A 12,353-nucleotide genomic window follows, 5' to 3' on the forward strand; every position below is an offset into this window, starting at 1 on the left:
TGGATGAATGGAATGGACTCCCAGTGAAGGTGGTGGAGATGAGGACTTTATCTGAATTCAAAAAGCATAGGACAGGGACAAGTGATCTCTGGGTTAAGGATAGTCCAGATTAGTAGTTGGTATGGATGACCAGACTGAATAGGCCATATTAAGGTCTTTATCTGCTGTCATTTTATCTGTTTCTGTCTTTATGACCTTGGCTCATCTGAATGGAATAAGTTGCCAGCTGGGTTGAAATAGAAGCAAATATAACATCATTTAAGAAGAAACTGAAAGCACTATTCCTCCAACAGGCTTCTTCCATCTTTGTTGCAATTAGGTACTGGTAACAAAGGCACTGTGGCAACACAGGTCATAATGGATAGGATGATCTCTGTTTAGAGGATGCTAGCAAATTAATTATGTTTGTGGTAGTCAAGTTTTAATGGCTGTATATTTGTTGCTTTGCAGTGGATAATGTTTTAAATTCTTACAATGCATGCTTATTGTCTCCTACCTAGAACTGTGGATAGTTCAGATTATACAAAATCTACAGCAAAAATGGTTTTAAAGTTTGTATTTTTTTCCAGTTCAGAATTATACAGTCTAAGAAATTAACATGTTTTTTTCATAATTTTATCTTTCCATTCTTTAATAAAGTAATCATCAAAAAGTCATGTAGGTAAGGAAAGTTTTTATACCAATAAAACACTAGGCAAACATGTTTTTAAAGTGTATCATTACAGTATGATACAATGGTCCATTTCCTTTTTCTGCATTTGCACACTGAAGGTGTGATATGTTTAGGGTTTGTATTAGTGGTTGGGTGATGCATATAATTGGTTGGGGAGAGGCAGTAGGTATTAGTGTGGAAATGAGATATTGTGGTATATAACTGGTTCGGTGATGTGGAGGGTTGGGGGGGGTAACTGCAGGTATTAGCGTGCAAAAAGATCGTATGTGGTTCTCTAGGTACAGTAAGAAATGTAGATGTGGGGGGGAAGAATAATTAAGTAATAATTTAAAAACTGTGTTTACTTAGGTTCCTTTGGCCTATTACATTTTGTTTAAAGATCTGTGTAACAAGTACGCAATAACGGGGAAAAACTGGAGGGAAGGATGGGGAAAACTTTTTCAAACCACTTTACATAGACATATGAAGCATGTTAATATGGCCCACCTGGATGAAGATGTTAACAGAGCACACACAGCAGCAACATTGCTCTGACCACCTTTGCTTCAGACTGCCTCAAAAATTCTCCAGCTTACCAGGACTGATCAAGTAATGGATTTATATATGCGCTTTCACAGTTACCCTAACTCCAAAAATAATTATATATTATTGTCTTTGGTGTTGCTGGGAAGACAGTTCTGAAGCCTGACCTGTATGACAACTTACCTAACAGAATATGTTATCCAATATATCAGGTGTGTTTAACAAAACCTTTAGGGAGTGATGAGTATTTTCATCTGTTTTAGTTTCAAAATATACAAAATAATGATTAGTTTAAGTCAGGGGCGTAGCCAGACTACAGATTTTGGGTGGGCCTAGGTAAGAAGTGGGTGGGCACCAAAAGTTCTCCCCCCCCCCCCACCACAAAAATATCTCAGCTGGCAGGAAAATGCTTCTCTCCACCTTGGCAGTCTACAGCAGGCATGCACTGAAAACTGAGCATGCGCAGGTGCCAGTATTGTGGAGAGTAGAATTTTGTTACTATAAGGAGAAAGTCTTCAGCTGGCAGAGCTTGGGATCTCCACCAGCTACCGCTAAACATGTGCTACTGTTGGGTGCGCCTGAGCCCTAAGTGGGTGGGCCCTGGTCCACCCAGGCCCATCTGTGGCTACGCCACTGGGTTAAGTACACTGTTGTCATTCATAGAACACTGAGGGAATCATGAAGAAAAGAGATGTTTGTGGCCCGTAAAATCAACTTGGCATTAAAGAAGATAAAAAACAGTGTACGAGATGTTACTAACCCCATCTAGTATAAACCACTGAATAAAATACAGTATCAGTTGCAGTAAGGCTTTAGTCAAAACAGACCAAAAGTAAACATGTGCCCACAACTGAACAAATAATCTCTGGGTACCAGCTAGATTCTCAACATACCTTCCTAACATCTGAACTCTTGGGTTCTGTTGTCCAGGTGATGATCCTTGACACGGCCAGTCGAGTTTCACTAGAGCTAACAAAATCTCCAGGATCCATTTGCTGTGCCAATATCTCGATGTATTTGAGAATAGCAACTTTAACCTGCATACAGAAACAGTCATACAAATTAATCCCTTGCACTGAGGTTGTCCTAATGCTTTTATATCTATAGCAGTCCAAAGAAAGAACCCAAACAGTGCATTATTTATTATGAAGTTAATTTGATTATGCTTCTTGTAAATATAAGTATTGTAATGTCTTTTCTTCATCACCAAGGTCTAAACAGGAAGGTGATAAAGGCTACAATCACCTAGCTTGTCACTGAAAAGGTGTATTATATTTGTTTTGAGATACCCTCCCATCATTACTCTGTTATCTGAGCTTTGCATTATGTGGAAAATACCTTTTGATTCCCTTCTGAAGTTTTTAAGATATTCATGTGTTTCTACCATAGATCTGCTTTCCTTTTTTTCTTCTGGAGGGTGCACATTTAGCTCCCTTCAATCTGTATACAGTTTAAAGTACAAGCCATGCATCATTTTGGTGGCCCTCCTTTGAATTACGTCTAACTTGTCAATGTCTTGGTATAAATATGGCTCCAGAAATGAACAAAGTAGTGAAGGTGCAGTCTCATGCAAGAATCACTTCACTCTTTCTATTAGCGATACAGCTCTTCCAGAATCTTAGTATATTACCTTTCCTACATGCTTTGTCACACTGACTGGCTACCTTGAAGTCATCTGAAAAGATGAACCATGAAGTCTCATGTTTGTTTAGTGATTGCTAAGTCTTCAAAGCTATTTGATCCTTGGATTTCTGAACCCTAACACATTTTGCAGCTGCAAAAAATTTAAAATGTGTGGCGAAGTCCCTTTAATTGAAACACAATTTCAAAATCATATTTCATCTATATCCTCTGGCATATATGAACTTGCAAATTTATAGATTGTAGTACAAATTTTCTTGGCATTTATGTACCAGTCCAAAAACTTAGAAGCCAGCGTCTGAGGCCTCTCTCAACTCTTCTCCTGTCAACATTGTCTCCACTGAAATGAGGAGAAGGAGATTCTAAGGTACATGTGAGCTCCTTAAGAGCTTATTTATTTACTTATAACATTTTAACCCCACATTAGCCAGAGATTTACTCAGGTTCAATGCGGCTTACACAACGAACAAATGAATGATACATATTAAAAATTAAATAAACAGATTATAAAGTACAATAAATGCTTTAACATTGGCTTTGTAAAACAAATATAACATATGTGGTGAATTAACCTGGATGCAACTGTTCTTAAGGGTAGATGGATAGAGAAGTTTAAATCATAATTAAGTTTGTAAACAAAATGTGAAGATGAATAACTATGGGTACAATTAGGACTAGATAGCATTAGGTAGGAAAGAAGAAATGAAATTAATTGTATGAATGGATAATGTTCAAATAGAATTCTTTGTTTTTAGAAGAGCTAAATTGAGAAAAATTAAGTTTTCAGTAGATTTCTGAAGGACAGGTAATCATCTGTGCATTTAATTGTTTTTGGTAGAGCATTCCAAATTTTAGTACCTTGATATGAGAAACTGGCATTGCAAATTGTTTTTATAGATTACATTCCTACAAATAGGGAAATGCAGAACGAGAAATTCTCTGGATGATGATACGGCATTACGTGGGGGTAATTCAATGAAACTGTTCATATATGATGAAGCAGCACCATATAGAATTTGGTGAATAAAAACACAGAACTTGAAAGATACTCTATCTTTTACTGGTAACCAGTGTAGGTTATATAGAAGAGGAGTTACTTTGGCAAAGTGAGGAGATTTACATATGAGGCATGCAGCGGTATTTTGGGCAGTTTGTAATTTTTTGATAAGGTCGCCTATAATTCCTACATAAATGGAGTTGCAGTAGTCAAATTTTGTTAGTACTAGGGATTGAACCAAAGTAGGAAAGACTGATTTGGTGAAATAAAAAAGGTCTTAATCTCTTTAGTTTCCAAAGTAGAAACTTGACTTTCAAGGGTAAGGAATTGATCAATTGTGATTCCTAATAATTTCATTGATGAGTCAAGGGGATAAGTGATGTTCTCTAATGTAAAATTTTTAAGATTTATAGAGTGGTGAGGGTACTTAGTTTTATCAGTATTGCCTTTTAATTTAAAATTAGATGCCCAAGATTCCATTAATTTGATGCCTAATTTGATCAAGTTCGTTATTTCATATAATTATAGAAATGATAAATAGTAGTAGTAGTAGAATGAGATATAAATGGTGACATCATCAGCGTAAATGAATGACGAAAGACCATTTATTTCTAGTAGATTACCTAGGGCAGGGGTAGGCAACTCCGGTCCTCGAGAGCCACAGGCAGGTCAGGTTTTCAGGATATCCACAATGAATATGCAGGGGATAGATTTGCATACCATCTACCCCCTGACCTAGGGGGATCATCATGATATTGGACAGAGGAGAACATTGAGGTACTCCACAATCAGGAGACCATGCTGAAGAAATTACACCTGATTGTTTGACTTGATATGACCTGGACTTTAGAAAGCCAGAGAACCATTTCAGGACAGCTCCACAGATTCCATAATGGTCGAGGATAATTAGAAGAATATTATGGTCAACAGTGTCAAAGGAACTAGACATATTAATATTTTGTTGCTAAACTGAGTATTAGCAACAAAATATTAATATGTCTAGTTCCTTTGACACTGTTGACCATAATATTCTTCTAATTATTATTATTTGTAACACTTATACCCCACGCTTTCCCACTTATTAGCAGGTTCAATTTATTTATTTATGGCATTTATTTCCCACCCACGGGCAGGCTCAATGTGGCGTACAATAGTCTATTAAGCAACATTAATACAAAATACAGTAATTGGTGTCAGAGGAGGGAAAGAGGAACAACAGGAGGGAGAGGGAGAGAGGGGAAGGTGACAATTTGTCGCTATGGCAGCCGTGGTTCAGAAGGATGTAACAAAAGGAGGGCTCACAGCATATGCTCTACCGAAAAGGAAGGTCTTGAGCCGCTTCTTAAAGGTCGGGTGATCAGGGGTGAATTTGACCACTTGGGGCAGTCCGTTCCAGAATTGAGTGCTAAGATAAGAAAAAGAGGAAGCATAGACAGTCTTATATTTTAGGTCACTGAAAGCTGGATAGTGGAGACTGAGATACAAGCAAGCTGACTTGTGGGAGTTCCTGGGCGGCAAGTTAATTAGAGTGTCCATGTAAGCAGGAGCGTCTCCACAGATGATTTTGTGCACCAATGCGCAGATCTTGAAAACGATACGGTCCTTCACAGGAAGCCAGTGCAACCTCTCACGTAGTGGGCTTGAACTTTCAAATCTCGATTTACCGAAGATGAGTCGAGCTGCTGTCTTCTGAGCAGTTTGCAATTTTTTTAATAGTGTGGATGTGCATCCCCTGTAGATACTGTTGCAGTAATCGAGATGACTTATAACTAGGGACTGAACTAGGTTGCGGAATACCTCTCTAGGGAAATAAGGCTGGATACGCTTAAGCTTCCAAACAGAGAAGAACATTTGCTTGACTACAGAGTTCACATGCTGCTCCAATGTCAAAGATCTACAAAGTAACATAGAATGGATAAGAACTATAATAAAGTGTAAAGAGGTGGGCAATTAGATGTGAGTAAGATGGGTAAGGGAGGAGGGTGGTAGAGGTAAGGAGTGGGAGGAGGGTGTGTATTGGGATAGTGTGTTGTTAATTAAGGAAGAATGTATTATCTCTTCTGAAATTGGCTAAGAGGGGGTAGTAAAAACAGTTTCACTACTATAAGAGGGTCTAAAACCGGACTGTGAGCTGTGTAAGATGGAATGGAGTTAGAGATATTCCATTAGTTGTTGCATGACATATCCTTCCATAACTTTAACCAATAGAGGAATTGAGGCCACTGATCTATAATTGGAGAATATACTTAAGCTTGCTTTGGTATTGGAGTCAAGACAGTGGCGTACCAAGGGGGGGGGGGGGGGTCCGCCCCGGGTGCACGCCGCTGGGGGGGGGGGGGGAGGGTGCCGTGGCGTGCGCCTGTGGGCTCCGACTTCACTAAATTCGCTCGTTCGCTGCAGCTCCCTCTGCCCCGAACGAGCGAAGTTAGCAAAGTCGGAGCCCACAGGCGTGCGCCGCGGCACCCCCCCCCCAGCGGCATTCACGCAGGCGGGGGGGGGGGGGGGGGGGGGGGGGGGGCGCGCATCGGTGATCCGCCCCGGGTGCCATCCAAGCTAGGAACGCCACTGAGTCAAGACAATATTGCCATTTTGAGAGGGGAACAGACCCTGAGATAGCATCAGAGTAATATTTGAGTGTAAATAATGGATGAATAGATTAGGAGCTGATCTGAGTAGGTAACTAGGGCATGTGTCAAGTAGGCAATGTGATTTTGCATATTTGAGCAGGGTGTGACTGACCTGGGTGAAAAGTGGACCAAAATCTGTCTGCTTGAGAACAAGATGATAATTGATCCTGAAGATTGAGGAAGTAGTCAATTGATGTAAAACAGTTGTTTAGTTCTAATCTGATTTTAGTTATTTTCTGTTCGAAATATGTCGCAAATTGGTCTGCAGTTGGAGTGGGTTCTTTTGAGGTTCATACAGGCTGAATGTTCAATAGACTAGTATTTACTAAGGAGAAGAGTTTCCTTGAATTGACTTTTGTATCACCTATGAGCTTGGAGTAATAGGAAGTTTTTGCATGTTTTTAGTTTTTTCCAATTAATACATTGTTCAGCGGATTTATTTGTGGCCAAAATTCTTTCTTGTTTCCTGGAATTGTGTTTCATTTGTAGAAGATCTTCGTTAAACCATGGTGATAATTTTTAAGGACGAGATTTGTTTGTTATAGGTGCAAGCACGTCAAGGACTGTTTTACTAATAGTTTGATTCACTAAGGCTGTTTTTAGTCTTCCTTATCCATAGGAAAAAGTAAGCTTAGTAGATCAGGCCCTTAATGCATTCCTGAATGTTACTAGTGCAGCAACCTCCCTCCTCACCCAGTCCATCTCATTCTCTTCACTCAGGGCCAACTCTCAAGGGTTTGTGGTGCCCTGAGCCAACTTTTGCTTTGGTTCCCCATCTTAGAGCCAATTTTCAGGTATGAACCAAACAGATATTGGGACTTAATGGTGGATCAAGGCAATGTGCAGCCTGAGGCTGACACCCCCCCTCTACTAAAGCACCTAAAAAAGGGGGAGGGGTGCCTTTCTCAGAGCTCCAGTAAGGAAGCAGAGGGTCCCCTCACTCTGATCACTGATCAGGTGGTTGCCCCAAGAAAAAAGAAAACAACATTCTCAGGCTATGGATCAGTTTGGACATTTGATGCTATGTTGAATCTCCATAAGCACATAAGCACCGCCACGCAGGGAAAAGACCAAAGGTCCATCAAGCCCAGCACTCTGTCTCCGACAGCGGCCAATCCAGGCCCAAAAACCCCAAATTTAATAACGATCAATGGACTTTTCCTTCAGGAATCTGTCCAGACCCCCTTTGAACTCAGCAAGGCCTGCTTCTCCGGCAATGAGTTCCAGAGTCTAACTACGCGCTGAGTAAAGAAAAAACATTTTCAGCAAAAGTAACTTAGTAGATGACAGCAGAGAAGACCTGCACGGCCCATTCAGTCTGCCCAACAAGATAACTCATATGTACTACTTTTTGTTTATACCTGACCTTGATTAGTATCTGCCATTTTCATGGCACAGACCGTAGAAGTCTGCCCAGTACTAGCCACACCTCCCAACCACCAGCACCCCCCCCCCCTTCCACCGGCTCTGCCACCATATCTCTGCTAAGCTTCCGAGGACCCATTCCTTCTGAACAGGATTCCACGTGTATAGTTTCATAAATCAGAAAAATGGTGCCATCCTAGAACTTCCCTTCGATGTCCCAAGTACATGTATACTTTATAGGTGTAGACACCAATATTCAGCACCTATACAGGTAGCTTACACATTTGGTCTGAACATGACAACACCAGATATAACTTGAACTGTCATGGCCAAATGAATAAGCTTACACATGTAAGTGCTGAATAACAGTGCCTATATGGGTACATTCAAAAGCATTACGTACACGTGCAGTGCCACTGAAATATGGCTAAGCCACTGCTTCTCAACCCAGTCTTTGGGGCTCATCCTCACAGTCAGGTTTTTAGGACATCCACAATGAATATGCATGAGACAGATTTGCATACACGGTCTCCTTGGTATATAGACCTCTTCCATGCATATTCACTGTGGATATCCTGACAACCCGACTGGCTGGGTGTGCCCCGAGGACTGGTTGAGAAACATTGGGCTAAGCTACACATGTACTTACATGTGTACAAGAAAGAAAATAACCTCTGCAATGCTGTATATATGCAGCAAAAATCATAGTTGTTTAATATGCAGCCTGGGACTCTAATATAAAACATTCCATACTCCAGAATGGTGTTAAATATATATTTTGCAAAAATAAAAAAAAAAGTTAGATGGAAGGTGTTCACCAAGGAACAAAAAGAAAAAAAAGAAAAAACCATAGTGCAGTTTATAACACCACATTAAAGCAAAGATACTAACCTGTAGCAGGTATTCTCCGAGGACAGCAGGCATCATATTCTCACAAGTGGGTACGCCGATTTGTGTTGCCCGGTCCAGCATTTATGCCAAAGTAAAAAGTTTGTGTTTTGTGAAGCACGAGCTGCACTCCACTGCACATGCGTGCCTTCCCGCTGCGTGAACATGGTCCCCTTATTCAATATTAAAGCAAAAATCAACAATAAAAATAATGAATGAGACAACTCCAAGGGGAAGTGGGTGGGATTGTGAGACTATGAAGCCTGCTGTCCTCGGAAAATACCTGCTACAGGTACGTATCTTCGCTTTCTCCAAAGACAAGCAGGCTTGCATATTGTCACAAGTATCCAACAGTGGTTAACTGGGCCTCACAACGGTGAGAACATAACGCAGATTAACCTGAAACTATATACAACTGAGTGAGAGTGCAGCCTGGAACAGAATAAAACAGGCCTAAGAGGGTGGAGTTGGATTCTAGACTCCAAACAGATTCTACAACACTGACTGCCCAAACCGACTATCGTGTCGGATAACCAATTCAAGGAAGTAGTGTGATGTGAATGTGTGGACTAAAGACTATGTCGCAGCCTTGCAAGTCTTTTCCATAGAAGCTGACCTCAAGTGGGCTACTGACGCAGCCATGGCTCTCAGATTATGAGCCATGACATGACCCTCTAAGGCCAGCCTAGCCTGGGAATAAGTGAAGGAAATGCAATCTGACAGCCAACTGGAAATGGTGCCATTTCCCGATGGCGACCCCCATCCTGTTTGGATCAAAAGAAACAAAAAGCTGAGCAGACCGTCCGTGGGGCCTTATTCGCTGGTAGGCCAATGCTCTCTTGCAATCCAATGTGTGAAAGCTGCTTTCATCAGGATGGGCATGAGGTTGGGGAAAGAATGTTGGCAAGACAATCGTCTGGTTCAGATGGAACGCCGACAACTCCTTCGGTAGGGTGAATGCGGAGGACTACTCTGTCGTGATGATATTTAGTATAAGGTATATCCAAGTACTAAAGCCTAAAGCTCACTGACCCTAAGAGCTGAAGTAACAGTCACCAAGAAAATGACCTTCCAGGTTAAGTACTTCAGATAGCAGGAATTCAGTGGCTCAAATGGAGCTTTCCTCAGGGGTCAGCGCTGGGGCCGATTCTGTTTAATATATTTTTGGGAGATACTGCTGAAGGGCTGGAAGGAAAGGTTTGCTTTTTGCAGATCACAATAAGATAGCCAAGAGAGTGGATACCCTGGAGGGAATAGAAACAAAGAGAAGGGACCTCCAAACATTAAAAGAGTGGCTGAGACTCTGGCAGTTAAAATTTAATTTTACCAATTTGGGTGCCTATACTTCTACTAACTGGTATATAAAGATTCAATAAGATATTCAAGTAATGCACATTATCTCAGCAAGAAAATGTATGATATATAATTTTTTAATATTTTTATTTTGCAGTGCTCAGTAAGTGTTGTTGTGCTTATACCATTTGCCATGGTAACAAATCAGCACTTCAACTAGAGAACATCACAGCACTGACCTACCTCCCTTCACCACCCTGTGTAAATGCTGCAAATAATGAAAAGCGGGAACTAATTGTAATGCCCATTTATCTCAATTCCATAAGGCTTCCAATGTGGAAAAGGTAAAAAGTAGAGTCCTCATGGTGTTGTGCTGCTAGCCACCGTGGCTCCCGATCATCTTGTCTGTGCTCTGTGGTTTAAAAGCAATTCTGAAGAACGAGCGTCTTTCCTAACGTGAGGCCACGTTTTGCCGTTACCGGCGTCTTCAGGGGAATATATGTTCCATACTCTAAAGAGAAGTTTTTGTTAATATTAGAACAACACTTAATGGGTTCAACTAAACTTTAATATTACAATGTATTGTAAGCCACACTGAGCCCGCAAATAGGTGGGAAAATATGGGATACAAATGCAATTAAATAAATAAATATGACAGTTGTTCTCGTTTAAATAAGTAGCTGTTACCTTACAAACTTTTGTACATGGCAGAATATGAGAAAAATATGTGGACCAATCTATATACAAAAAATGGATTACAGTTTGGCGAAGATACATCGACGATGTCCTCTTAATTTGGAAAGGTAGTGTGGACATTCTTCAGGACTTCTTAAAATATTTGAATGACTGTGATCCTAATATTCAGTTTGTACACCATATTGGAGACCACAATGTAAACTTTCGGGATGTTCATATTACAGTACAGCAAGGGCAGTTTAGCACCTCGTTGTTTAAAAAACTTACTGACAGAAATACCTTGCTCCATTACACCAACTGTCATCCCTGCTCTTTGAAAAATGGCATACCTTGCGGTCAATTTATGCGAGTCAATCAATTATGCAGTGATCTTAAAACGTTCAAACAAGCTCAGCAAATGTAAAAAAATTTCAGACAACGTGGAGACCCACCTCGGATTATCAGGAAAGCACAAAAAAGAGCACAGAACTGCACACAGAGAGTGGCTGTTAGCTCCTCATATAAAAGATGAGCATCAACGAAACATCATTCATTGCATCCTCCCATATTCCAACCAAGGACATGACGTGACAAGGATTATCCATGAACACTGGCCCATATTGTATTTACATCATCAATTAAGCAATAGACCTAAAATTTCATTTAAAACGGCAAAAAATATGGGAGAAATGTTATCCATTTTTCGGCACAGCACTTCATCTACGAGGACTGACAATGATGGGCACACACGGTGTACAAATTGCAATTACTGCCCATACGCTTTGGAGATATGAACAGTCATCAATCCAAAAACTGCCACCAGATATTTTTTACGAGGTCATACAGACTGCAACACAGCTCAAGTAGTGTATGGGATCAGATGTCCATGTTTGAAATGGTACATCCGTCAAACTAAACGCAACGTTAAGTTGCGTATAGCTCAGCATATCAGCAACCTATGTATCAACAAAAGGGAAGCTCCATTAGTTGACCACTGGGGACAAAAACATCTGGTATTGGATTTAAAATATGTGGTGTTGGCTCAAGTACATATGTGCTTGGGGGGGGGGCGGGCGGGGGTGATATCTCTGCAACACTTACTCACATTGAACAGAGATTTATATATCAATGGGACACGGTCCATCCTAATGGCCTCGATAAAGAAAATGAATGGTTGCTTTAAGAAAGGGGTGTTTCCGATTTCAGTCAGCTGGTGATTAGTATAAAACCTTGACATTCAGGCAGAACACGCTGTTAATTGCAGGGCTGAGCTTGCGGCGAATCCACCCTTTAGCGAGCCGATATTTAAATCTGAAGACAAAAGTTTGTAAGGTAACAGCTACTTATTTAAACGAGAAGAACAGTCATATGAAGTTTAGTTGAACCCATTAAGTGTTGTTCTAATATTAACAAAAACTTCTCTTTAGAATACGGAACATACATTCCCCTTAAGATGCCGGTAACGGCGAAACGTGGCCTCACGTTCGGAAAGATGCTTGTTCTTCAGAATTGCTTTTAAACCACAGAGCACAGACACGATGATCAGGAGCCACGGTGACTAGCAGCACAACACCATGAGGACTCTATCTTTTCCACATTGGAAGCCTTATGGAATTGAGATAAGTGGACATTACAATTAGTTCCCGCTTTTCATTATTTGCAGCATTTACAC

At 40.7% G+C, this 12,353-nt stretch overlaps 1 protein-coding gene across 1 annotated transcript in view; it reads right to left on the reverse strand.

Annotated features, from left to right (window-relative positions):
- The window catches only part of CLASP2 (cytoplasmic linker associated protein 2), a 977,269-nt gene that overhangs the window by 190,586 nt on the left and 774,330 nt on the right, over window positions 1-12,353 (reverse strand). The window contains 1 exon segment of the mRNA XM_030203481.1: window positions 2,089-2,232. Within this exon segment, the coding sequence (XP_030059341.1) occupies window positions 2,089-2,232 (144 nt within the window).

Source organism: Microcaecilia unicolor, chromosome 1 (assembly GCF_901765095.1).
Source record: "Microcaecilia unicolor chromosome 1, aMicUni1.1, whole genome shotgun sequence".
Lineage (NCBI taxonomy): Eukaryota > Metazoa > Chordata > Amphibia > Gymnophiona > Siphonopidae > Microcaecilia > Microcaecilia unicolor.